General features: G+C 39.6%; 1 protein-coding gene across 1 annotated transcript; it reads right to left on the bottom strand.

Annotated features, from left to right (window-relative positions):
• Nucleotides 1-26,718, bottom strand: LOC131239969 (beta-glucosidase 24-like). The gene is made up of 13 exons (XM_058237943.1): nt 26,468-26,718; nt 25,176-25,242; nt 24,915-24,973; nt 23,805-23,880; nt 21,576-21,653; nt 19,371-19,458; nt 19,006-19,255; nt 18,202-18,317; nt 8,245-8,465; nt 6,669-6,700; nt 6,471-6,576; nt 4,615-4,711; nt 1-321 (listed from the first exon to the last, which is right to left on the bottom strand). Exons 1-13 carry the CDS (start codon nt 26,681-26,683, stop codon nt 138-140), a joined length of 1,590 nt encoding a protein of 529 aa, XP_058093926.1. The 5' UTR covers nt 26,684-26,718; the 3' UTR covers nt 1-137.
• Nucleotides 26,719-27,720: the final 1,002 nt, after the last annotated feature.

Here is a 27,720-nt window from a genome sequence, read left to right as displayed (position 1 = left end):
TTAGAAAACGAACAAGTCTTACTTCTCAAATTACTAATTAATGAGGCCATACATCATAGGAATAAAGCACTCAATAGTACAAGAGATATTTTAGTGCAGACCCTCTAATTATCCATTTCAAGTGGGAAGGAATTTGCTCATTCTAAGGACTTTTTGGAAAGGAATTTAGCAAACCAATCAGCCGATTTCTTAGGGATTCGGTCAAGTGAAGGCTTGGTGCGATCAATGCTACAAATGCCATAGTTAACTTTATATCCTGATGCCCACTCAAAGTTGTCCATCAATGACCACACGAAGTATCCCTTCACATTAGCTCCCTTCCTGCCATATACACACATTACCATTATTACACAGCTACAAGGGTACATTTGGATGTAACTAGAATCACAAGCCAAATGGATAACAATCGATAGAGCTGTACATGAGTCGAACCAAGTTGAGCTCGGCTTGGAAGGGCTCGACCAGCAGCCAACCCTAGCTTGAACTCGGCTTAGTCCTTAATCCTGACTAGCCAACTTGGCTCAGTTCAGTCAGTAGCTCAGGCTAGCTCGAGCCTTTGTGACATTTTCTCACATACATAAAATGCATCTTTAATCTCTCACACTTTGAATGCAAAGTAGTAACAACACTTTACAAGCATTTCATCGAACACTCGATGAACAACATTAAGATTAAGATGTGAGGGCAGTTCTACAATGTATAGTTATTTTCTTTCCTTTTTGTGTGGTGATTTGTTTCTTCAATCTTTCATTTGATGCTCATTTCAAGAATACCCTAATATGAGGGCAGTTCGAGAAACAACACTTCGCTGAGTCATTTTATCAAACACTGGGTGAGCAACATTAAGATCAAAATAATCAGGTCGCCTAGCCGATTCGATCTAAGTCGATTGAAGTTGGGGTTTGAGCCGAGTCGAGTTAAGCACAGGCAAGCTTAAACTCGGCTCAAAATTTTTTGAGCTCCAAAAACCAGCTTGACTTGGTCTGAATCAAGTTTCAAGCCGAGGTGAGTTAAGCTTTTCCAAGTCAAGTCAAGCGAGCTGACCAAGCTCACTCGACTTGGGTACAGCACTAACAATCTATTACACTCTCCATTGAAGGTTCTTTAGAAAAAGATTTCATGATGGGATCATGAATGTAATTTTATGTTGAAAGATAGTCCAATTGTCCGCCTACCAAGTAAAGCAACAAAACTTGATTGAACCAATCAACTTGATCCAAACCCACCCAAAAAAGTCAATGTTTGGGTCAACCCATTTTCCATGTGGGCTGGGTTGTAGTTGTGTTTTGGTAAAGCAAAATTAAACAAGCCAGATTTTTGTTTGTTTGTTCGGACATGGTTGGTCACACACACACACACACACACAGATGAATGCTCACCTGCACACCTTCTTATGTGAGCATCCATGCGCAGCTTTGCACATGTATCTAAGGCACAAAATTTGAATGATTAACGTGATGTGGCACCCCTTAAAACTTCACAAGCCCAACTTTTAGCCTGATACAAAACTCTGGTGGGCCATGGCAAAAGGAAACATTTTTCTCCCTTGATTTGCATTTCTCTTTGCTATGGCCCACTAGAGTTTTGTATAGGCTGAAAGTTAATCCTACAGTGACCTCAAATTCTATACCCATGACACGTGTGCAAAGGTGCACATTCCTCTCTCTCTCTCTCTCTCTCTCTCTCTTTATATATATATATATATATATATATATATATATATGCAAAGTGTGAATAAAAGTTGATGTATAGCCCATTTTTGTCTCTATATGTGTGTGTGTGTGTGTGTGCTGGGATGGGCTAACCCAACCATCTCATAACTCCAAGGGCATCCTGAATGTACCTTAAAGTATATTTGAGTGAGGTTGTGCTTGTGTAAGTGAACATATCGCCTCCCAAGTTTGAGCAAAATGACTTAACATGAGACCTATTACCACATTTTGAGTGGTGGGTCCTTTGAGCTATGGCCCATTCGTCCATCTAGGTATGGCCCACTCATCCATCCTACGGTGGACGTTGTAGGAGGCCAATTTAAATCCTCAATTCACTGGTATTTACATTAAAATATTTATTTTTAACAAAAATAAAGTAAAATTAAAATAACCCAAAGGCCAAACTCTATTTTCTTGATATGTTTTGATTCCTTTGCATCTAAGCGCTATGGTTTCTTGAAATTTATAACTATTTTAACAATGGCCATACACGTGCCAGGCCTTGTCTGGTGGAATCTCTATAAAATATAACCTAGGCCAAAGCTTGCACTCGTCTCATGGTGAGCCAAAAATACATAGGAACGAGCTGGGCCAAAGACGATTATGGTTAGCTAGATTCTAAGCCTGACCCGTTATTCCAACATTTGTACATCATCCAGTTCGTCCAATATATAGTATATAATCTATGCTTGTAAAAACTAAATGGTAGATGAGTTTTCACGCACATATATAAAGAGAGAGGAATGCTCGCTTGTGCACCAGTTCTCAAGAGAACTGAAAATTAAACTGTTCATGTAATGCAGCACCCCATGAAACCCTTGGGCCCAACTTTCACCCCGATTCAAAACTTTACTGGGCCATGGCAAAAGAGAACAACAAATCAAGTGAGGAAACTGTTTCCTTTTGCTATGAGCCACTAAAGTTTTAAATCAAGGTGAAAGTTGGGCCCTAAAGATTTCATGGGGTGCTTCATCACGTGGACAGCTCAGATTTTACCTCCTATCATGGGAGATGAGTTCTGAAATGGTACTATTAGGTGCACCTTAGGGGAGTTTCGCATCAGGTGGAGCTGTTTGGGTCCAACCATAATGTGTGTCAAACATCAATATCATCATTCAAATGCACCATTCCATGGTGGGCTACAGCGTTAGAAAAAAAAAATTAAATCAATCCATAACTTGGGTGGGCCAAACCATATACAACAGTTGAGAGGGGTTACCCTCCCATTAAAACATTCATAATCATTTATTGCGCTCACCGAGATTTGGTTTACAAATCTAGACCATCCATTGTATGTGTCCCATTGGATGAGGGATCAAACTAAGTTCCAGCTACATCTAAAACTCAGGTGGGGCCCACCAAGTACTTTTATAAGTTTTAAGCATGTCTTCACATGGTTTTAGATGGTATGGCCCACTTGAGTTCCAATACAATTGATTTTTGAGATATCCCATAACCTAAAGGGGACTCATCAAATGCACGGTGTTGATGTTTGACACACATCACGGTGGGGCCCTCGAACTCAGAGTATGATTTATATATATGGTAAATGGTACTATGAGGTCGACCTCATATATATATATATATATATATATATATATATATATATATATGGTAAATGGTACTATGAGGTCGACCTCATGGAACTTCACACGAGGTCCAGATGTGCGGCCCCACTGTGATGTGTGTCATACATCTACCCCATCAGCCAGATAAAACATTACATGGTGGTCCACAGGCTTAAAAATCAATTCAATCCATTGGTTGTGTGGACCACACCATGTACAACAGTTGAGAGGGGTTACCTCCCACTAAAACATTCATAATCATTTATTGCGCCCACCGAGATGTGGTTCACAAATCCAGTACATCCATTGTGTGTGTCCAACTTGGATGAGGGGTCAGACCAAGTTTTAGTCACATCCAAAACTCGTGTGGGCCTCACCAATTGATTTTATATGTTTTAGTCATGTCTTCACATGGTTTTAGATGGCATGGCCCACCTGAGTTCTGTATATGGATGATTTTTGGGATATCCCATAACATAAAGGGGACCCATCAAATACACAGTGTTGATGTTTGACAAACATCACGGTGGGGCCCACACATCTTGACCTCATAGTACCATGTGTGTGTGTGCGCGCACACACACACACACACTTGATTGATAAACAGGATTAAATTTTTGGTCTATGACTAGCCCTGGGTCTTTATATGGTAGCCCGACATTGGCGCGAAGAAGAGTACACCTGAAACTCATGGACTGGCACAGTCATTGCCAATAATGATGCAACTCAGGCTGGTTGGATTGGGTTAAGGGTTAACCTAAACCTAATTTGAAACCCACGGACTGGCCCAGCATCAAGAGAACCCAACCTGCAAGCCTACGCAAACCAAATTCCAACACGTGGTACCCAACCCAAATTTCCCTATACCTGACACAACCCAGCTCAATCTGGCCCAACCCAACCTCAATCTGAGACAAATGCAGGTGATTATTCCTAACCTAACGTAACCTGAACAGGATTTGTTCAACCCAAAACCAACCTAAATTCAAAACATGTTGGCACTATCCAACCAAACCCAACCTAATTAATTGGAGTTTGCTTAATCACTTTTGGATTGGCCTGAACCCCTAATCGATAGCCCTACTTCTAACCAGGAACATCTTACAATTCACTATGGTTAGAATGGGATTGACTGGGTTCCACATCGACCATTGACTATGTTTTGTTTTAAACCATCCATTTGTGGGTTTAAAAAACGGATGTCTGTGATGGTCTAATGGTGGAATTTTTTTAATGCACCACCCATTCATGGTAGGGTGGCCCAACAAATAAATGGTGTAAAATCAGACGAACATGTGCTCAACTAGTCCCATAAAAATGGTATTGGTTATTACCTGAGTGCATCTTGAAGTTCCAAGAGATGAGCAGCATGGAAATTGATCCTCACTGAATCTTCCATCGTGCGACCCTCTCTAACATTTATCCCCAATCCTGTCCATCAAAAGCTCAAAAGTCATCTCTCTGTCTCTCTCATATGCAAATAGTAAGTAGGTTTGTATATATTAATTTTTTTTTAATCTTAGATGGTCATCCATATTCGACGATTATGCACTCAGATTTCTCTTGATGAAAGACGCACAATCCGTGAATCTCTACATGTATAATACAAGTCAGTCTTGGACTTTTTTAGACTCAATGGAGAACCTTGAATATTTTAAGAACATGAAAGGTATTTTATTTAAAATTAAGGGATTTTAGGAACTTGAAAATATGGTTGGTTCTATTGTTTGGCTTTGATTTTAGCATAAAAGCCAACGTACTGCTTATATTCTACCCCAAGAAAGTCTACGCCCTGACTTTCTCTACCCAAACAAGGTTTCAATCTTCTCTCCTGGTTGCTTTCTTCATCTTTCTTTATGTGTATTGCACGTGCTATGCCCCTTCTATGGATGGATGCCACTTGCCCTGGTAACCAAATGTTATGGCATGTGACCCCTGTGGTCACCTAATGAGAAAGTGCCATTGGCCCATGATAGAAAGGGTAAAACTGTAATTTAATGTAATAGTCTTTGTCTTGATTATGGCCTTGCATTTGACATGCACACTTATTACTTTTTCATTGGCCGTGTCAAGAGTCAATTGCCTAGATAAGATGACACACACACTCTCTCCCTTACTAGCTCACACACCTTTACACATATTGTTGTGTAGGATGCCTTAGATTCTGGCCCTGTCTTGGTTTGATTGGTGTCTTTTTCTATCCAAATGAAAATAAAGGTGTATTCTCAGTTTGCACGTTGTGGAGATTTGTATATATATTTTTTTCATTCGACCAAAAAGTGTGAGTCGGTTTGGTTCATCTGATTGAATATGTCGTTCGATCTAATCGATCAGATTATGCAGATTAGCACAAATCGAAGTATTTAAGTTCGATCGCAATTAGGGTTTTGTGAATAAGAGTGTTTTCTCTCCAAGTGGAAGGGTTTGTGAGGTGAAAGGGTTGTAAATACTTGTAAGCACTTGAGAATGGATATTCTCAAGGAACTAGGGTTTTTTGAAGCTTGCGCATTACAATTGGAGATCGAGTGCTTTTGTAATAAAAGGTGTGTGGTGTATATTTTAAGGTTTTGATTATAGTGGATCTCTACCACTTTTTATCGTGGTTTTTTCCGACAAGGATTTTTCATGTAAAATATCTTGTGTTATGTGATTGTTGGCTTCACTGTTTGGTTATTCTGTTTATTATGATTGTTGGATTTTCGTTGAACGTACTTCCGTAAAGTACACGGATTGATGTCAGTATTAGATCCAAATTTCTAATATTTAGGGTTGATCCTGGCTCACAATTACATTATAGTAGTGTGAGACAAGAGCCGGAACTCAAACACGTGCCAATTTATCACATCTGAGACATTAAGATTGTCTTTACATGTGGCCCGTGTGCCAATCTATCACATGTTATCAGCTGTGTGGGACTTCAATTAATATATAAGGGTGGACCCATTACGCACATGATCAACTAAAAAAATTAGGCAGACCATCTGCACTTAGATAATATCATTTTAGAAGAAAAAAAAAGAAGCAAAAACGTGTTGCCTGCCTGATTAGTCATTAGTGGAGCGGCCTCCTTTTCCTGGTAGGTCATTTGTGATAATATATCCAACACATGAAACAGATTGATTAGTTGCAACCTGTAAAGGTTTGCATGGCTGCAACCTACTACATAAACTATTAAAAGTCATATACATACCATTCTCAGTGATGTAAATGGTTGGATTTCCAAATCGACTCTTAACATATAACACTAGATCTTTTATTCCTCTCGGATACACAGATGGTGGTACGACCCCTTCTTGCTGTGCCAAGAACATTTGTAAGGCCCATGTTAGAAGAAACATGTTAGAAACATTGCTTAAATACATACATGCATTAATAGAAATTGTCATACCACAATTCCAATAGGTGTGCAGTCTTTCTTATCTGAAAATAAAGAAAGAAAATGATTGCCCAAAAATTAGAAATAGGATATAGTCAAGATCTTCAAGACATTGTTTGAGATCAAGGAAAGAAGACAAAATTTGGTAAATTCATAAATTTGTCAAATACATGAATTTCTATAGGATTTGGATTTGAAAATTTCCAAAGTCTGTTGTTTAGGAATCAAATTATAAATCCATGGATTTGAAAAACTTTTATTACAAATAAATAACATTTTCTCTTTTAAGAGTCACTAATTTTGAGGATTTTTTAAGTTATCCAAGGATTTGTCTAATCCCTGATTAAAAAAATAAAATGAACGACATTCAAAATAAAAGATCCCTGCCCCAAATGCCACAACCCAAACAGCCCCAGGAGGAGAAGAGAATCCAAATTTATGTGATTTAACAGTCAGGCAGCATCTCAATGCATAATTCAGATGAATTCAAACATTCAATTCAACTAGGAAGTGGATGTCTGACGGTTGTAAGTAAAATCTCCAGACTATCATTCAGTTCTTTCATTAACGAACAGCATGTCTGGCCAACAAATTAATCATCAGAAAAAAAATTTTACAAAAACATATCAACTACCCTCTTTTTTCATGCTTGATTGCCCACTTCTTAACTTAGAGGCCCCTTATTCAAAGGTAGCCTCTTGGGGTAATTTTTTATTCCCTAATCCCAAAGATTGCATTTAAAATTATGGGTTGGAAATCTAAAATGTTCTCGACCAAGGGAAAACCGGTACTCCTTGATCACCATGTGCTCTTCAAGTATTTTGATCTACATTTTGGCAGCAGTTCCAGCCCCCAAATTATGTTGCATCCTGGAATCCCTATTTTTTAACACTTCTTTTTTGGGGAAAAAAAAAAAAAATAGGAGGACTATCAGAAGAGGCATTGGGTGGGGTGAAAGGGCACCGGTATGCCAAGAGAAGAAGGCGGTCTAGGTGTCCGCTGTCGGAAGGATGTGATGAAAAGCCTAAAATTGAAGATTTAATTTTGAAAAGTGATTAGTGTACACTCTTTGTAGAGAATTTGTTCCAGGAAAGAGACAAGATCATGGAGGCTCTTGCTAAAAGGGATAACCATTCGAGATTTAATGACATGTTTTGGAGAAGAGGCGACCTGCTGAGGGGAATTAGGGGTAAGGTTTTTATAGACAACATCGGCCTTGTATATTTCCAAGTATAGTGAGGTCCATGCCCGTTCCCTTTTATGTTCTTTTTTTTCTTTGGGAAAATTGGTTTTTGTGGGGAGTCTTTGTTTGTCACACTGTCTTAGTTTGAGGGATTTTTGTATAGTATTTGTGATTCCTTGGCTGGTTTGTGGAGTATTTTTTTTTTCATCACTTTTGACTTTTGAGTTAGCCATTTATCAAATGGAAATAGATATTAATTATTGAGAGATGTTTGTATAAATCTCGAATGGCCTTTTGGCCCATATGCTCCCTCCTTACGGGTTTCTAAGATTGATCTTTTCATTAATCAAACACTAATGGTGTGCCCCCAACTTTACCAAAAAAGAAGGAAAAAAAAAAACTTACCACATTGCTCAACATAGTTGTCTCGAGAATAGCTCGTGGGTTCATCATCATACTTTATTGGAAGGCTCTTAGCATAGTATCGATAGTAGTAATTGAGACCAATAAAATCAAAGGAGCTCTTTATCATTTTAGTCTCTTTCTCTGTGAAAGTAGGAAGCCTCTCCTTCACTATAGCCCTCATGCTGAACGGGTAGTCTCCAAACACTACTGGCTCCAAGAACCTGAACAAAATCCATGTGTTAGACTTGTTGGCAAATAATATTTTCATCTTTTTAATAGAAACTAGGTTCATGTAAATCAATCAGGGATGTCTTAGATATCAATTTCTAGAAACATGGCTAAAAAAAAAAAAAACTCCACGTCCAACTAGGTCGTCTTGATTTGTAGATTCAAATGAGTCTTTACTTTACTCAACTTGATATATAATAATTAAATCTAATAATACTAGTAACCAGCATGTGCACTGCATGTGTAAGCCACTGTTCCAAATATTTACAGCATATCCGTAGCGAATTCGTGTCCAACCCACCATTAATTGTTTACAGGGAAAGTTTGGTATTAAAACAAAATTAGTAAGTAGGGTCAATTGGCTACTAGACAATGCATAAAACTCATATTCCACCTCTAACATAAGTATTTCTCTTTAATAATCCTTTAAAAACTAAATATATAGGATTGTTGTTGCTAAAATAAGAAACTCCCTTGCCCCAAAGCAACCAGGGGCAATCAAGAAAAAGAACATCCATATGCAACGGTAATGTGATAAAATCTACAGTTCAACTTATTAGTGGAACTAATAGATTTCAACTAAGACTATTATGTATCTTTAGATTAAGTTAATCCTCACAATTATCTTAACTTTTGAAGAGTGTAGTTGTATCATGGATAGCATCTTAAACCTTCAAGAAGAGATTGAACATTTTGATCTTATTTTCTTTCTTTAATTTAATTACTTTGATAAATTGTGATAGAACTTCACTTAATTTATAATTAGCTAAGAATCCATATTAGGAATAACTTCAAGTCAACATCACTGTGCCGAAGTTTGACAAGAGATCAAAAAAGCACATCGATCTATTTTTTCTTCTAACTATAGTATTATTTTGCTCATAAGATTCCCTATCATGACTAGAGAATGGCTGTCGCCTGCCACTGGTGCCTCCGTCATGAAAGATGAAAACATCAAAGATGATTAATACTTTTGATTTCGTGGGTCATCATATTGACAGACCATAGTCCAAAAGTCTTTGACAACTAAAAACTATCATATATAGTAGTCATCAACAACTATTTTTAGTCAATGGAAAAGGATTACACCGATCTAATGTCCTGTTCTGGATAAATAGGTATGTTGTTTGGTGTGTTGGTTAAAAGGCCTGTTCTCATAGATGTCTGTGATAAACTTACTCCATTCGTTTTATGAAAAAGAGTACTTCATAGGCAAGTGACTTGGTTATAGTAGTCATGTGTGGCTTTAAGACACCATGACGGTGTTGTTTGCCATAAAGATCCAATAATGACTATGGTGATGGTTCAAGATGAGACCACCATTGTTTGGTATTCCTATGGATGTGGTAATTAATGTGTAAGAGGCTTCAACTATATATAATTATCTAGGTTACAGAGACCGATTCCCCTACTTGTACCAAGTAAGATGAGACCGGACACAATGGCTAGTCCCAAGAAAGATGAGATATATTGGACTCAATGGCAACTAGCTAGCCAAGGGCAGTTTGTGTTATCATGGATCTTGGTACCCTAAACGTCCATGTCCACCTTAGTGGGATTGGACAACCCATAATCATATTTCAATGGTTACCTTATGGGTAAGGAATCAATAATGAGTTGGAATGAGCGCTTTCTACATTTAGGTTTCCTGTACCTTTGCACTACCCATATGGAACTGTAAGTGTTCATTATATTGATGGGTTCATTGGAGGATCGCGTAAAGTCTCTAATTTGGGATGCTTGCATTGAATTGACTTGTTCATGTTCTAACTTTGACTAGTCCTTAGACTTGATGAATGGAGATTTTGAGGTCCTATTATATGTGATTTGGCTCACCCTAGGAGGTTACATTTGTGACTAACATACAAGTGTAATTAGGTGCATGCATTATGATGCAGTTGAGACCAACATGTTATAACATGGGATTCACTTGTTCTCCTGAAAATACATTAGTGGCTTAGAACTTGGTGATTGAATTGTCCATCAAGTCATTTTTAACAAGCTCTGACACTTACAAGGTTTCATATATTAATTTCTTCAAAAATTGTAATAATTTATCTTTTGATTAAAATGTTAAAAATAGTTTTATTGAACTTAACGGATATCAAATGGTTAAGATCTTGAGGTCCATCTATTAGCCATGCATGGGATTTATGACTAAGGCTGGATACCACCGGTAGTGGAGGGATTTTAACCAATATAAGTACATACATAGGCAACGTTGTAAACTTTTGATGGCATAAGGCATATACTGGAGTCTATAAGGGTGAGGAGACCATAATAGGTCCATCATTCTAAGACCATTACTACTTATAAATTAACTCTACTCCAAAGAGTGAAAGTAAGATAGAGCCTGGGACATGTTTACACTAATAGAGATGACAAAGGATGTGTTGGCAGGTCTAGAGCACAAGTTCAAAACTGAAGATAAGAACAACATGACAAGATTTCTTGTAATCCAGTTACTTGAGTAAATGATGAATGACAATAGTTGAATTCTTAATTAATTTCATAAGAGTTTATAAATTATCAATCAACTTTTTTTTTTTTTTTAAGAAAAAAACAAAATGATAGAACCCTTCTTAGATGAGTCCGCTTGAAAATTTGTTCTAAAATTTGAAGGATCATTATAAAGCATTAAACGCTATGGGAGATGCTTATGCATGACTTCACTCAAAATCTTCAAATTGAATAGATTTAAGAATCTTGGCAAATAGCTTTTAGGATACAATGAATCTATGTATGGTTCGAGAGTCATCTTCTTTGATCATTGGAAAGATGGTTTGCCAAGACATTAGGTGGAGATGAGGGCGAGAAGAGGGGTGCCGTCTAGGAGCAGAAGGCGGGATGCATTCGAGGAAGCCCGAATCCCTAGTCATGTAAGGAATACTAGTAGAGGGAGATCTCTGGGTAGGGCAAGGTATGACAGGCAGAGGAAACTCAGAGAAAAAGAAAAGGGTTTCAGTGTGTTTGTAGGCAATTTTCCTTTCGACTGCACGGTTGATGACCTACTCGTTATTTTTGAAAGGTATGGGAAGGTGGTGGATGTTTACGTTCCAACATTTCTTGATTCGGCTCGCCTGAGGGGATATGCATTTATTCGATTCTTGTACGAAGCTGAGGGCAGAGAAGCAATGGGTGTGCTGGATGGTCAGCGGATTGATGGGAGGATTGCTACGGTCAAAGAGGCAAGACCTAGGGCTTTTGGTCAAAAGGGCCATCAGCAGTCGGTGAATGTTCATAAGGAAAGGGGTTCAAGAAATCTAAACTCCTATGCAAGTGTGTTGCTGAATGGGGGAAAGAGCCAGGTCCCCCATGTGAATGTAAGGGTGGGGACTGATTACCTCAAGGAGGAAGATGTTACCACAGTGGCAGATTGGGGGGCGGTCTCTGCCAAGTTACAGCAGTTGAAATGGGGTTTAATCGATGTAGTGGCAGATGATTCGATCTCCATTCTTCGTCTAATGGATGTGATTAGGGAGTCAAAATTCGTGGCGTCAGCAATAGATGTAGCGAGGATTTCGACTACAAGGTTTCTCATAGTTGTTAAATCGGAAGTTGAGTTGGAAGAATTTAAAGTGGATGGCCAGCTGCACCTGAAGATGGGCCTGGAGGATCTATTTCCGTGGACTCCTCAAGAAACGGAGGTTAGTGACGGCAGCTGGGTTCGTCTGTTTGGGATTCCACAGCACACCTGGCTAGAGTTGGTCATCATTGACCTGGGAAGCTTCTTCGGCAAGGTGATCCAGACAGATTCAGTCACTAGTCTAGGGTTGTTTCAAATGTTTGCTAGAATTAAGGTAAAATTTCACCATGGAATCAACCTCAGACAGATTTTGAGGCTAAAGGTAGGAGAAGTCTCATTCCCGATTCGAGCTGAGGTGGAAGATGACCCTCAGATGGGCGTGGGAGGTTCCAACAGGCAAGGTCAGGCCACTGAATCTACTAGAGAGTGGGTGACCAGGAGGTTTGGGCAGAGGGCTATGACAATAGCAGCATGCCTTCCAGATGTTTATCAGTTAGTGGAAGAGAGGAGCATTGCTAACCCGCTACCTGTTTGTAGTAAGGGCAGTGCAGAAACCCACACAAAGCTACCTGACAGAAGTTTGGATGAGAGGCAATGGCGGATTGCTCCCAACCTCATCCATTCCTCATCCCATCGCTGAGTGATTCATCAGAATTGCAGGAAAATGGGAGGGAACAGTGTTGTAGAAGGCCCCCCATCAAGTTAGGCCCTCACCATGGGGGAAATTGGTTCCCCTATCCATACCAGCAGGGCTGATCGCGAACTAGCAGAGGGTACGTTCAGAGGTGAGTTGCTGGCCCCTAGGGAAGGTGATGGTCTTAGCTTGGTGGTGTATTGCCCACCTATCCAGGACCATCAGTTTAGTGAAGGAGGAATCGAGGAAATCAGGGACCCAAACAAAGCCGACAATCCTACGCCTGACCATGTTTTGCCGGATAAATATTGTGAGACCTGGTCCAATAAATTGCCAGGTATTTCGAAATCTGCGGGCACATCCCCGTGTCGAGAATGCAGCGAGGATGTTTTTCTCGGCAAATCAGCTATGCCCTTAGCAGAACTGAGTAGGAAGAGCCCCTTGTCCAAGACGCCAATGAGAGATGGGAGAGAAGCCAATAGAAATCTGGACTTGGAAGTGGATCTCTCTCCGTATTTTGCTCAGGTCTCAAATTGCAGCAATGAGGAAGACAGGTAGCAGAATACTTCAGCTGAGATGCAGGAAATTCTGAAAAGTCCCAGAGAATCAAATCGGGAGGGAAGACTAGAGATGGAGGTCTTCCCAACCACAGCCTAACAAGTAGTAGAATCAGAGATCACTGATAGGAACCTCTCACCCCAAATTGCAGAGGAGTTGGATGAAGAAATCAGCTTGAGCCAAGCAAGAATGGACACTGTGCTTCAAGGCCAAGCATCCAACAGAAAGTATACGAGAAGGAAACCCATTGTGAAGCCGTTGGATTGTGAATGGTATAGTAGGCTAAGGAGATAAAAGAAAAGGGCTATGAACTCAGGCTGTGTAATAGATGGATAAGGCCCTAATCTGGAATGCTCGAGGGCTGGGAAATGTTCCAACAATGAGGACAGCGGGTAGATTGATCAAGAAATTCAACCCATGGATTGTGGCAATTCTTGAACTGATGGCTAGAGAAGACGGCAGAGTGGGTATTAGACTAAAGCTAGGATTTCACTCGTCTTTCTCTAATGGTCCAGAGGGGGGAAAATTTTGGGTCTTCTTCAAGAATCAGATCGAGGTAACTCAGTTATCAATTTCTAACCAAATGATTTCCCTAAAAATTGTATTGCAGGTCAGCACCCTTCCAATCCTGTTGTCTATTGTATACGCTAGCTGCAGCAGGATAACTAGGAGGTATCTGTGGGGTGAATTGGATGACTTGTCCAGATCGTGGCAAGGCTCGTGGGCTATTGGGGGTGACTTTAATGCTGTGCTTGAGGTGGCTGACAGGATTAGCAGGCGTAGAACTGTGGACCCAAGCTCGGAGGAATTTGCGGTTGTGATAGATGATGCGGGAATCCAAGACGCAGGTTTTTCGGGGAACAGGTTCACCTGGAGCAATAATCAGGGAGGCAATAATAGATCTTGGGCCAGACTAGATAGGGTATTAATCAACGGGGAGTGGGCTAGCCTGTTTAGGCGATTCAAAGTTGAGCATCTGCCTAGGGTAAACTCCGACCATTCCCCGCTTTTGTTAGTGTTCCCGAGGCCCTCCTCCTCGGTGGCCTCTTCTTGTAGGTTCCAAAGGATGTGGACGGTCCATGATTCTTTTATGCAGGTGGTTAAGATGGCCTGGGAGTGTCAGTCTTGGCCCTAGTCCATGTTGAACGTTCAAATGAAGCTGAAAAATGTGAAAAGGGCCCTTAAAAGATGGAACAAGGAGGAATTTGGGAATATATTCCTTAGTATCAAATCTACCAAGTCAGAGGTCTGTGATTTAGAGTAGCAAAGGCAGGATTAGCAAGGCCTGGACCTAGAGGCCGACCTAGCTAGGGTGTGGTAGAATTTAGCCAAGGTGGAATTGATGGAGGAAATCTTCTGGAAGCAAAAGGCTAGGAATTCCTGGTTGCAAGAAGGGGATAGGAACACAAAGTTTTTTCACACTTCAGTCCAGGACAGAATCAGAAGAGCAGATATTATCTCTATTATCTCAGGAGGAGGGACTGTCCTTACGAACCATCAAGAGATTAAAGAGGAAGCAGTAAGGTACTTTGAAGCCTCGTTTAGGGAGGAGCAAACCTCCATTGATCAATCCATTCTGTCAGCCATCACTCCTCTCATTTCAGCATAGGATAACGAAGGTCTTCTAGCCCCTCTGCTTTTTCAAGAGGTGCATCAGGCTATAGCGGCGCTCCCAGAGGATGGTGCCCCAGGCCCGGATGGGTTTTCAGGGGCTTTTTTTACCTCCTGCTGGCCGGTCTTGGGGCAGGATCTGCACAAAGCGGTTGTTGACTTCTTTGGGGTGTGTGTGTGTGTGTGTGTGTGTCTTGCCCAGAGCATTCACGTCCTCCCTTATTTATCTAATCCCAAAATCGGCAATCTCCTCGTTTGCCGACTTCAGGCTGATCAACCTATGTAACTGTGTGTATAAGATTTTCTCCAAGATTGAATCTCCTTCTACCTAAAATCATTTCAACCAAGCAAGGGGCCTTCACGAGAGGCAGGTCCATTTCTGAGAATATAGTTGTTGCCCAAGAAATGGTTAGAGATATGGGGCGCAAGGTCAGAGGGGGAAATCTAGTCCTGAAGATTGATATGGGAAGGCCTATGACAGGTTTGATTGGAAATTTCTCAAGCTTGTCTTGAGCAGATTCAGATTTAGTGATAAGTGGATCGGGTTGGTAGAAAACTGTTGGTCAAATTGCTGGTTTTCTGTCATAGTGAATGGAGAGGCGTCTGGTTTCTTTAAATCCTCAAGGGGTCTTAGGCAGGGTGATCCGATTTCGCCTAGCCTTTTCATTATTACGGCGGAATCCTTGAGTAGAGGCTTTAAAAACCTGTTGGATAGGAGTCCGGCCAAGCCGTTCTAGCTCAAGCAAGGGTGCTCGATTATTTCGCACCTTATGTTTGCGAACGACACACTGCTCTTCCTCAATGGGAGTCGCTCTTTGATCCTAACTGCAATAGACTTCCTGAAGTGATTCCGAGATTCGTCAGGTTAGAAGATCAACCTCCTTAAGAGCTCGTTCCTTTTCTTAGACAAAACTCCTAAGAGCAGGGTTATGGGATTGAGAGTTTGTTGGGGTTCCCTAGGGCCAGGTCGGGTTTGAAGTACCTAGGTGTTCCGATTGTTGCAGGTAAAATCAAGAGAATTCACGTCCAATATTTGCTGGATAAAGTTCAAAGTAGGATTAATGGCTGGTTCGCCAGACATTTATCGCAGGTAAGGAGGCTCACGTTGATTAAACATGTGTTGGGTGGCATTCTAATTCATACCATCGTTGCAGCAAAGGTCCCGGCTTCGGTCCTGGCCGATCTGGATAGGAAGTTCTCCAATTTTCTTTGGGGTTGGGCTGATGGGAGGAAAAAGCTTCATTGGATCAGTTGGAGGAAAGTCTGCAAGCTGATTAATGAGGGTGGTCTGGGCATAAGGGCCCTTTAAGATGTGATGAGAGTCTTTAGGATGAAATTAGCTTGGGCGGCTAAATTCAGTGGAGGCTCAGGCCAGTGGGTAGAGTTGATGCAGGCGAAGCACCCCTAGGATTTCTCCTCTGTAGGTAGCATCAGAGTGTCGGCCGGGATTTCTCCTCTCTGGAAGTTGGTGCAGGTCCTTTTTCCCATGCTAGAGGAGAACGTGCAGTGGCAAGTTGGGAGGAGCGAGAGAAGCTTATGGGAAGATAATTGGACCAACTTGGGGCCGCTACTTCTTCAGCCGGATGTGGAAATTCCAGATACAATCAGGGGCTGAAAGTAAAGGACTTCCTCGGTCCAGAGGACCCCCTTCCTCCTTCTTCTGCTCTTAGCTTTCTTCCACAGTGGATTATCGATTTTATCTTCCAGGGAGGCTATGCAATGTCTAGTGAGGAGGATAGCTACTTCTGGCCCCTCGACCCATTTGGTTCTTTTTCGGTAAAATCGGCTAAGAGTCTGTTCAGACCAGCCGGGTCCCGCAGGAGTTGGGCCAGAGAGGTTTGGCAAGGGAAGCTGCCTCCAAAAGTATCTATTTTTGTCTGGAGGCTTTTACAAGGTGTGATCGCAGTGGACGAGAGAGTGCAGTCCAAGGGAGTGGCCCTGACATCCTCCTGTGTTTACTGTAGGGATCTAGTTGGTTCGTGTCCTCAGGCCGAAACCTTGTGTCATTTATTCATCTATGGGGGGGCTGGCATCCAAGGTTTGGGATCACTTTAGAATCTTAGCTGGGGTGCCTCCTTTGGAAGCTCATTCTGTGGAAGCCAGGATGAAGCAATGGTGGTTGGCTGATCTGGGAGGTTGTAATGCTCTATTTAACAAGCTGCTCCCTAGTCTAATCCTTTGGGAGATTTGGAGAGCCAGGAACTTCATGAAGATGGGAGGTAAATACAGGTCCAGTACTACAACGATCAACTTGATAAACAGATGGATAAAGGTTATATGGCTGGACGAGGTTAGCTACTGCAAGCACGTTGGATATAAGGTGGTTAGGTGGAGTTTGCTGAAGGAAGGTTGGGCCAAGTTAAATGTTGATGGGTCGGCCCGGGGCAACTCGGGCCCCTCAGGTGGAGGCAGGATTTGTAGAGACTCCAAAGGGAATCTCATTTTTGCATTTGCAGTTGGCTTTGGTGAGGGCTCCAGTAACAGAGCGGAGCTGCGTGCGGTTTAGGTCGGGCTTTCTTCTTGTTTGGCCCATGGGCTGCGCAGGGTGGAGGTCGAATCGGATTCAGATTTTGTAATTAATCTCCTGTCAGGCAGCTCCAATCCAAGTTGGGTTTGGAAGAATTGGATTAATCGGACTAAGGGCCTTAGGAGAGAAGGGGTCTTCTTGTTTCGCCATATCCTGAGGGAAGTGAATACTCCGGCTGATGCCTTGGCCTGCATTGGTAGTATTGGTCAGGTGGAGTCCAGGTTCATCTGCGCGTCCAGACTTCCGCTGCATATGCATATCAGGGGGATGTTGGTCCTAGATAGATCAGGCCTTGGAGCCCTCAAAAATCCTCTAGGAAGCCGGGTTAGCTCGTATGTACATGTCTAGCACATGATAGGTGCCCCTGTTTTTTGTGAGGAGGGGTGCTCGAATTGTCCAGCTTAGCATTGTAAATTGCTTTTTAGATGAATGAAAAGCTCAGTTCTTAACAAAATTTTAAAAAAGAAAAAAGAATAAAAAATAAAAGAGATTTAAGAATCTTAGGCTTGTAAGGTGGAAGTAAGCAACCCCATAACAATGTAGCAATTTAAGAATCTACTAAGGATTTGAATAAGAAATACAAATTCAAGGGCATGCCACTGTTGATACAATTTTTTTTTTTTCTAATTGATTAAGGCCATTGGTTTCGATTCACATTAATTCGAAAGCCTATGCTTCAAATCAAAGTGACTCTAGAAGTACAGGAATTGACTTTTATGAAAAGAAATCAAAGTTTGAAAGAAAAATAAACAAATACAAGATTATTCAATCATGAACTTCTAGTTTTTAGGGATTTTCATTAAAAAGGGACCTTAAAGTAGCTTTTTGCTCCCCCCAAAAAAAGTAATTTAAGAAATGGGATGGGTTGTTTACCATCCGTAATTGAAGTCCATGGCCCTCTCAACTGCTTGCTGGTCAGGATTACTAGATGAATAGGGTTCGAACCAGCTGGCCTCCAATGTAATTCCAATTTCACCCTTTTGTGTTGCCTGTGAAAGTAAATAAATGCATTTCAAGGCCTTTAATTATTAAAATCTCTTTGGATAAGGGAAAAAAAAAACTCGGCCCCACCAACTTAACCTGGGTCTAACTTGGCACCACCAAACCCTGCCTAGTTGCATCCATATAAGTGAGGCTTATTCATTGTATTACCAGTCTTTTATTAATCTTCCCCACAATCTACACATTATTGAAGTTTGATAACATTCACTGCCTTCATCAACACTAATTGGTCTATCTACTCATGGACCTGAGCCATCCATTAGGCCACCACCAAAACTCAGGTTGATGGATGGTTTAAAAATGCTAAAGGCTGCTCGAAATATCCAATCTAAAATTTTATATGCTTTGTATGCTCCATGCCATCTAAACAATATTGTTTTGTGCAATGGCCTATCTAAGAGGTTGTTGCTCTACTGAATGGCTTGGATCGATCAATCAGCACATGCATTGATGAGTGTTGAAAATGGCACTCCAAAGGTTAAAATACTTCACCAACACAGCGAGAATTAGAAAAACCCAATGGAAATAAAAATAAGAAGTGGGCCTTACGAACACCCATACTGATAGATTTCCATAGACCCGCTTTACATTTTACATTTTCATGCCCAAAATGTAAAGAGGGTTTATGCAAATCAAGCATGGTGATGTGGATATAGTTTATCCAACATGTAGTACCTGATATTTGGACCGGTATAATTCCACTGTAGCTGCATGACAGAGGATTAAGTTATGGGCGACAATATAGGGCTCCGTTGCAGAATCACCAAAATCGCATGTTTCTCTGTCGGAACATCTGCCTGGTGCCAGTTCTCCAACATCATATCCTAGCCATGTAAATATATTTGGCTCGTTCATTGTGGTCCAATGCTTGACCCTATCCCCAAATTCTTTAAAGCAAACATCAGCAAAATCTTTGAAAGGCTCTCTGCAAATAAATGAGACAATCATAAGATCGTTATGCCTGATTGAGAGAGAAAGAGAGAGAGAGAGAGAGAGAGAGAGAGAGAGAGAGAGAGAGAGAGAGAGAGAGTAGTGCATACATGATATTTTTATTCAAGAATCCTCCATACATAGCATCTAGCTCCTCGGGAAGATCCCAGTGGAATAATGTAACGAACGGCTCTATACCTATCACGTCCATAACCAAACATTTCTACATTAGTTCTCTTGCAAGTGAAAAAAAAAAAAGAAAAGAAAAAACCAAACAGTTGTCCTTTAACCAATAATTATTGGATTACTACATTGGTTCTCTTGAAATGAAAAGCCTCGGTCATTTCTTTCTTAATTGTTCGACCAAGAAAAGTACTTCCAGCTACTTCTCCTTTAGGACAAAAGCATAATGGTGCCTTTGGTAACACCACCAAAAGCTATTTCTGACAATTTCTCTTACGAGGAAGAAACTATTCTAAAGCATAGAATGACTTCTATTTTCAAAGAAAAGCTGCTATACCAAACCAACCCAATGTATTTGGTTGTAACGTTTTAAATCAAAGTGTGTTCTTCTTCTTCTTCTTCTTTTTCTTTGCCTTTTTTTAAACTGGAAATTCACTCTCTCTTTTTCTCTATTTACGGTGTAAAGTAGGTTGGATCTATTTTCTTTGGGAGGAGCCGTTATATCAAAAATTGATTCCATAGAAGCACTTGAAATCAAAGGTGAAGTGGATATGATGGATTATCCATACAAGCATGTATGTGTGCGCACACAAACAAACATATTCCCTTCATTTCTTTGAGAGTTGACTAGTGAATGAGTGGATGGCATATAAACATTGCGTATGCCCTAACAAGGTTTCCATGGTGGAGTTTTCAATGACCACTGTTTCCAATATTACTTTGCCTACTAGAGTTAATTTAGATTGTTTTTTTTTTTTTCCGGGCTAACATCTTGACATGAGCCAGTGCAACTAATGAATTACCAAGTGTGTGTGTGTGTGTGTGTGTGTGTGTGTGTGTGTAAGATCAGAATGCACCCTATAGAACCTTTTGTTACATGGGGTCTAGATGAATGCCTATCCAATAGGTTGGATGAGGGCTATATGCAAAGAGAAGATTTAGGGTTGCATCGATTGCTAGTATCAAAAGATTTAAAGACAAAATTCCCTAGATGAAGAGAAAGAGACGATTAATTGTCCTTTTAAAATCTAAAGTTTACAAATCTTTTATACAACTAATTACATGGGCAAAATTGTCCCTGCTCTTGTTATAAGTAGTTGAGACTTGGTCATTAATTTTTTAAGATCAAAGTGATTCTTGAGAGGCCCCGGCTAGTAGAGGCCTGCCCTTTGATGGATGGCCAAGTTAACAATGAGACATTATTTTGATAAATGATCTAGGCCATCCATTTTACTTGCAATCAATAGGGGGATATGGGAGCATCTTATGAAGGCGATTATTGAGAGTATAGGTAAATAAAAGGTGGAACCCACCAGTTGGATGGTCCATAATCTAAAGTTCTTGGTACAATTGAGAGCCTAAATTTCATTGGCTTTTGATCATTCGGATAGGGTCATTAAATCAAAGTAAACCAAGAGAGGCAAGGGGTTAGAGGTGGGACCCATAACATGGCGGTCCAGGTCGATAATCAAGCAGATTTTAGTCACAAATGATCTGGAATGTCCATTTTTTTCCCACTGATCAGATGACTAGTATCTTCAGGTCAAAGTGATTCATGAGAGATGGGGCCCATAATATGAACAGTCCAGATCTATACTTAGACTTTTTTTAACCATAAATGATTTGTTGACCACCCAATTTTTTCTAGAATCATCAGATAAAAGTGATCCTTGAGAGGCATGAAAAATGAGATGTGGGACCTAGATGATGGGCAGTCTAGATCCATTATTGGGCTTCTTTTTTTTTCTTTTTTTCTTTTTTTTTTTTTTGCATTTAATTGTATACTTTGTTGACCATTAATTGAATATTTAGAATCATGTGATCAAAATGGTTGATGATAGTCATGAGCAATAAGCAATAGATAAGTGTCCCATGAGATGAGTACTGGTCTAAGTTGATGATCATTTTTATCACAGTCGATCAATTTGAAGCTACGCGATAATGTAGTCATGTATTTCTAAAGCATCTGCAACCAAACAGTTCATGACGTCCTTGTAAGTGAGGTTTTCAATTGGCGAGGTGCACCCGAAGCACGGCTCAGATGTTCCACATTCCATATGGCAAAAGAAGAAGAAGATGAAGAAGAGAAATTAAAAAGCTTATCAAAATCCCTTGCATCAAAATGTGCTTACCATTCTCTTGTAGACACGCTATTAGTTTTTTGTAATAATTAATGCCCTCCTGATTTATACCACCTTCCTTCGTTCCTTCTGCACAAATACCAATTTATCTAATCATCAATATCAGTTTCCAATAATAAAAGGGGTGGGGTAATTTGATAATACTCAAGTAGGGCATGATGTTTGATACTTAGGCACTTAGAAAATGCATTAGTGGCACACGTTAATTACCTTAAAACTAAACCTCATGAATTGTGGAACCCACTGTAAAGTAGTCACGATCCTAAATTGAGATATTCCATAGTTTGGCCAGTTTAATCTATATTAATTTTGTGCCACATGTACAGTTTTTCATGCTTGTTTATCATCCATCCTCCGCCAGCTTCTTTTTTTTTTTTTTTTTCAAAAGAAGAATATTTAGCGGATGGATGATAAATGGTGTGCAGTGTAAATTCTATATGGCATTATTAACCACCATCCATTGCCAGAGGTGTCCTGGCCCCATACACAGCCTGAAGAGCAACATAAGTAAAAATGAACATATTCCACTCATTGGTAGGTGGGGGCACAGGTGTAGATTGGGCGAGTCCTTTAAGTCGTCCAAGCTCTTCGGATATGCCACGATCCTAGTTTTTTCAAACACTTATCTTCACCCGCAGGGCCACCTTTTAGATATATATATATATATATATATATATATATATATATATATATATATAATATATATATATATATATATATAGTTCTATGCGGTCAACCTCATGGAAACTTACCATGAGGTCAAGCTGTGTGGGCCCCACCATGATGTGTGTAGGACCACATTTTGGTGGGCCCAAGAAATGATTATGAATGTTTTAATGGGAGGGTAAGTACCCCTCTCAAATTTTGTATGTGGTGTGGCCCATACAAGCCATGGATTGACTTGATTTTTAAGCCCGAGGCCCACCATGTAATGGTGCATCTGACTGATAGGGTAGATGTTCGACACGCATCATGGTGGGCCACACAACTCGAACTCATGGGAAGTTCCCATGAGGTCGACCGCATGGAACCCTTTCCCATATATATATATCGCATCAGTTCTGGTGCCTTCCGGTGAGAACTTTTTGAGAACTCATTTTCAGTAATAGAAGCCCCAAATTTGAACTGTTCATGGGATGCATCACCCTATGAAACCCTCAAGACCCAACTTTTACCTGGATCCAAAACTCTGATGGGCCATGGCAAAAGGAAATTATTTATTCCCTTGATTTTCCTCTCTTTCTTCATGGCTCACCAAAGTTTTGGATCTAGTTAAAAATTGGGCCCTAGGGGTTTTATGGGGTGTTGAATTAGGGGAACGGTTCAGATTTTGATCTAATATCACTAGAAATGAGTTTCCAAAAGGTTCTCAGGATAACCAGTGAGAACTGGCGCACGACTGACCATTCCTCTCTCTCTCTCTCTCTCTCTCTCTCTCTCTCTCTCTCTCTCTCTCTCTCTCTCTCTCTCTCTATATATATATATATATATATATATATATATATAGGAAGGAACTCCCCATGAGGTCGAGCTGTGTGGGCCCCATCATCATGTACATCGAACATCTACCCCATCAGTTAGATGCACCATTCCATAGTAAGACTAGGGCTTAAAAAGCAAGTCAATCCTTGACTTGTGTGGGCCACACCACATACAAAAGTTGAGAGAGGTTACCCTTCATTAAAACATTCATAATCATTTTTTGTGCCCACCGAGATGTGGTTCACAAATCCAGCCCATCCATTATGTGTGTCCCACTTGGATGAGGGGTCAGACCAAGTTTCAGACGCATCCAAGTTTTAAGTGGGCTCCACGAAGTGATTTTATATATTTTAGGCATGTCTTCACATGATTTTAGATGGTATGGCCCACTGGAGTTCAGTATACGGCTGATTTTTGGGGTATCCCATAATTTAAAGGGGACCCATCAAATGCACGGTGTTGATGTTCGACATACATCATGGTGGAGCCCACACAGCTTGACCTCATGGGGAGTTCCCATGAGCTCGACCGTATAGAACCTTTTCCATATATATATATATATATTGGATGTCATACAAACTTTGGAAAGTTTGATTGGGGCCAAGAAAATATTATACCAAAAATAAATAAATCTCGTGGTTCAATGTGACAGCAAGGTGCTCCACTATCTCTACATCCTTGAGGAATGAATAGTGGATGATGGACTATACACAGAACAACAGTGCAGGTACGACTTACTTGGTAATATTCTGGGCCATGAGATGGAAAATCTGTAAGAGTCGAAACCCATGTTCTTCATTATTTTTATGTCTTCCTGCATTTCACATATATAAAACAAACAAGAAATGTCGTTTTCAATGACATTGTGCACTCAAACCTGCTTTTGTGAAGAAGATGCATGTGTACTAGTTGGAAAGGTGGAAAACCCGAACAAAAGAAATTGATTTCTATGATAATGTATTCTTTTCCTTTATTTTAGTAAAAAAGGAGAAAAGAAAAAAAGAGTGGCCATGGAAATCGATTTACATTTTCAATGGTTTGCTACAAAGACGTGGATGTCAGTTTGTTGTAAAAGAACTTACTAAATGACAATTTCCATGTTACTAGAGAGCGCTCAACTTGTGAACGTTGACCTTTTAATATTTCAACAGAAAACATGGCTCCAAACTAAATAACAAAATCAATTTCGTATTTTGCAGTTTTCCATTTTCTTAGGGTCTCATACGCTTTTTTCATTTCTAAATTTGTCTGTCTTTTCAGCTTTCGGCTGTAAACTAGTACAATTTTGCATATTTTTTCCCCTCATTTCCTGAGAGAATTTCATAGGTTTTTCATTCCCACGTTTTGAAATCTCTATCTTTTCAGCTTTGGGTTGTAAACTCCTGCAAAGTTTGGATGAGTGTAACGCCAATATCCAAATAAGATGAGCTTATCAAGCCATTGGCGTGGGGCCAATTGCTCCCTCTCTCTCTCTCTCTCTCTCTCTCTCTCTCTCTCTCTCTCTCTCTCTCTCTCTCTCTATATATATATATATATATATATATATATATATATATATATATATAGAGAGAGAGAGAGAGAGAGAGAGAGTCATGCTCACCTGCACACCTTCTTTGGTGAGCATTTTACGTGGACCGTTCAGATTTTATGCTCACATTATGTATCAAAAAGTGTTCATGAGTTCTCTTGAGAACTGTTTCACTACACATATTTGATAGTTAAACCACTCCTTTAACAGATTTCTGTAAAAAAAAAAAAAAAAGAGAGAGAGAGAAAAATATCTAACAATTGCAGTTGGAAACGGTTTTCATCCATATGTTATGAAAATGAAAGCTATTGGAAGCAAACCATATAGAGATGATATGAATCATTTGAGGTTCTCCAGTCAGCCCCTTCAGGGATTTTGCCTGCACAATAGTGGCATCAAAATGGAAAAAGAATTAAAAAAAAATTAGATTACATGGAATCACAATGATTACTGTAACCTATAAACGAATTTTCAATCTATATATTCTATCATAAACGTCGGTTCCAATATGGCACAGCTCTTGATGCAAAATGGACAGTATCTTGCAACTGGAGCTTGAATAAACGCAATTGTATCAGTACCAGGCTCTTCACAGAAAGTATCCCATATACTTGGGCTTCTACCGCCTTCTTCTGTCGCACCTTCCACCTAATTAGGAAGTAGAAAATACACAAGTAAATTTCAGAAATGTCATATCCGTATTCCAGTATGAGTTTTCCAATGTCCACAATGTGATGAACTATGTTAAGGTTTCCCAGAATGCATTTATCCATCTGGATTGTCCAAAAGTTATGCGATTAATCTATATAGGGTTAAGATAATGTGCAGGTATCCAATCAATTAGATTCTCCACCATTTAAGGAATACTAGCATTATGATTTGCACCACCAACGATTATAATGTGGCCCATCTCTAGCCCCTTATCTGCGAATATGATGATTGATCTGGATAAGAATATGATGATTGATCTGGATTGCTTGATCCATGGCATTACTCATGGGTGGGCCACATAAGAAAAACAACACAAAAATGATTATCCTATTTGTCAAATATAGGAAGAAATGATTAATAGTTTTTATTTTTTTATTTTTATTTTTATTTTTAGAGGAAATTAAAAAAAGAAAAAGAAAAAGAGCAAAGAGTTAGCAATTAGCCAGATAGTTTATAGAAAGCAAATGCACCTATTGGATTAGGTACAAGGAAAAATAAAAATAGTTATCTATCTTAGGATGGATATGCATGCACACATCTACAAATATAACTGTATATTCTTAGCTTGGTATATAGTAAAACAGGTAGTAGATCTCTGTATCAAGAGACGGTTTCATTTAAGTTACATGGCGTACTCGAGTTTGAGATCTGCTTCTTATTTGAACTAACATTGTAACATAAGGCAGCACAACTAAACGTATATATGAATTGAATGTTAAAGGGTCATCATGATGGGATATTCATTGGACAGCTCCCTGGTAGAATTTTCATGCAGGCTAAGACAAAAAGAGGTGGGAGCAGCCTACATGCGTATGAAACAATGAATGGAGAGGAGAAAATAAAATCCATGCCATCTATTATGCCGCTAAAATCTCATTATATTGCAAATTCCACAATATTGAAAAAGCTATATATCCATGCATATCACGTAGATTTTTAAAATTCCAAAAATACGACAGATTCGACTATAATGAAAATCTCACTTAATGTCTCCCAAAAACTAACTGCATGGATAAAATGTCCATTTTCTCCTCCTCATATATATTTACCAAAAACAAAATTAAGAAGAAGAAAAAAAAAAAACTCCCTTGTAACACTGGAATACGATGAGCGTGGAGAAACCTTAAAAAGAAAGTATATGAGATAAGTGTAAAATCTACACCTGAAAAGAAGAGGTGGCTGTGCCAAATTTAAAATCAGGAGGGAATCTATTCCTACTGATCAGGTGAAGCATATCATCGTTCATGCATGCAGCAATGGGCATGCGACATGATCGGCCAAAACGAGATGGAATTGGGTATTGCATGGGACGTGTTCGGCCAAAGCGAGATGGAATTGGGCATTGCATGGACGTGATAACATTGCTAAGCAAAGCCATATCGAGCTAATATAACCCTAATCAAAATGCTCAAAACCAAGGATGCTTTGGAGAATGCTTGGGGGAAGTCCCTTTATATAGACCTTTTCCAGCGCCTACCTATCCATTAAGTGTCCGGTGCCCTCGTTTTCTTTTCACACTAAGATTCTACAGGTATCCAGTGCCCTTGCCTTCTTTCCACACTCGATTCTACAGGTGTCCACCCTTGTTTTCTTTTCACACGGGATTCTACAACCACGATCATATCCATGGTGACACGTGTCATTCTTAGCAATTTCTCGAGAGATTTTCAAACTTTAATTTTCTTTCTCAAGAAATTATTGAGAAAATCTTGCCATATAAAAAATACTTAAAAATATTTATTTTAAATTATTAAGAAAATTTTAAATATAAAAATATATTTACATATAAAAAATCCTTATTATATATTTTTGCTAATTTTTGAGTCATGTCACAATATTATCACAATAAAAACATGGTATTTTTTAATCTGTTGAGATTTTGATAATATCATGATAACATCATTAACGCATTTTCACAATAATATCGACATTTTCAAAATCTCAGTAGCATTTGTATAACCCATAGCATCTAAAGAGGCCGCCAATAGCTCGAGGACAACGGAGAGCATGGGAACTGTTCATACAGGGGGCAGTTGGGTGAGATTAAATGTAATTAAATGGTTGGAATTGGAAATAAATGGAGGTAAATAAGACTTGAAGTGTGTTTGAATATAAATACATGTAAATGAAATGAAATGGGAGTAATGTACATGTAAATGAAATCCTTTGCAAGTTAACAAGTTCAAATGACCTTTTGAATTCCCTTGAAGAGTCACACGTAAATAAATGTGCCACTACTATGCACATGTTTACCGTACATATGCCATGCTAATCATGCTTTAAAATAATTTAATTATTGGCTGTAACACAAGAATCACACTAAAAGAATGATGCAAACCATCCAAAGGATGACCATATAAATGGACAGTGTGGGTGTGAGGGTGATCATTCTATTATATATATATATATATATAT

This window comes from Magnolia sinica, chromosome 3 (assembly GCF_029962835.1).
Source record: "Magnolia sinica isolate HGM2019 chromosome 3, MsV1, whole genome shotgun sequence".
Lineage (NCBI taxonomy): Eukaryota > Viridiplantae > Streptophyta > Magnoliopsida > Magnoliales > Magnoliaceae > Magnolia > Magnolia sinica.
The sequence above is the reverse complement of the archived record's forward strand: the minus strand, read 5'-3'. Positions and strand labels throughout refer to the sequence as shown.

Bases quoted from the DNA above. Each gene is read 5' to 3' on its own strand.
- LOC131239969 (XM_058237943.1), bottom strand. From the start codon at position 26,683: ATGGCTTTGCTTAGCAATGTTATCACGTCCATGCAATGCCCAATTCCA. The intron at 6,701-8,244 runs GTAAGTTTTTTT...CTTTATTTTCAG, and splicing joins CAACTATGTTGAGCAATGTG to ATAAGAAAGACTGCACACCT. The intron at 322-4,614 runs GTAATAACCAAT...TGTATATGGCAG, and splicing joins GAACTTCAAGATGCACTCAG to GAAGGGAGCTAATGTGAAGG.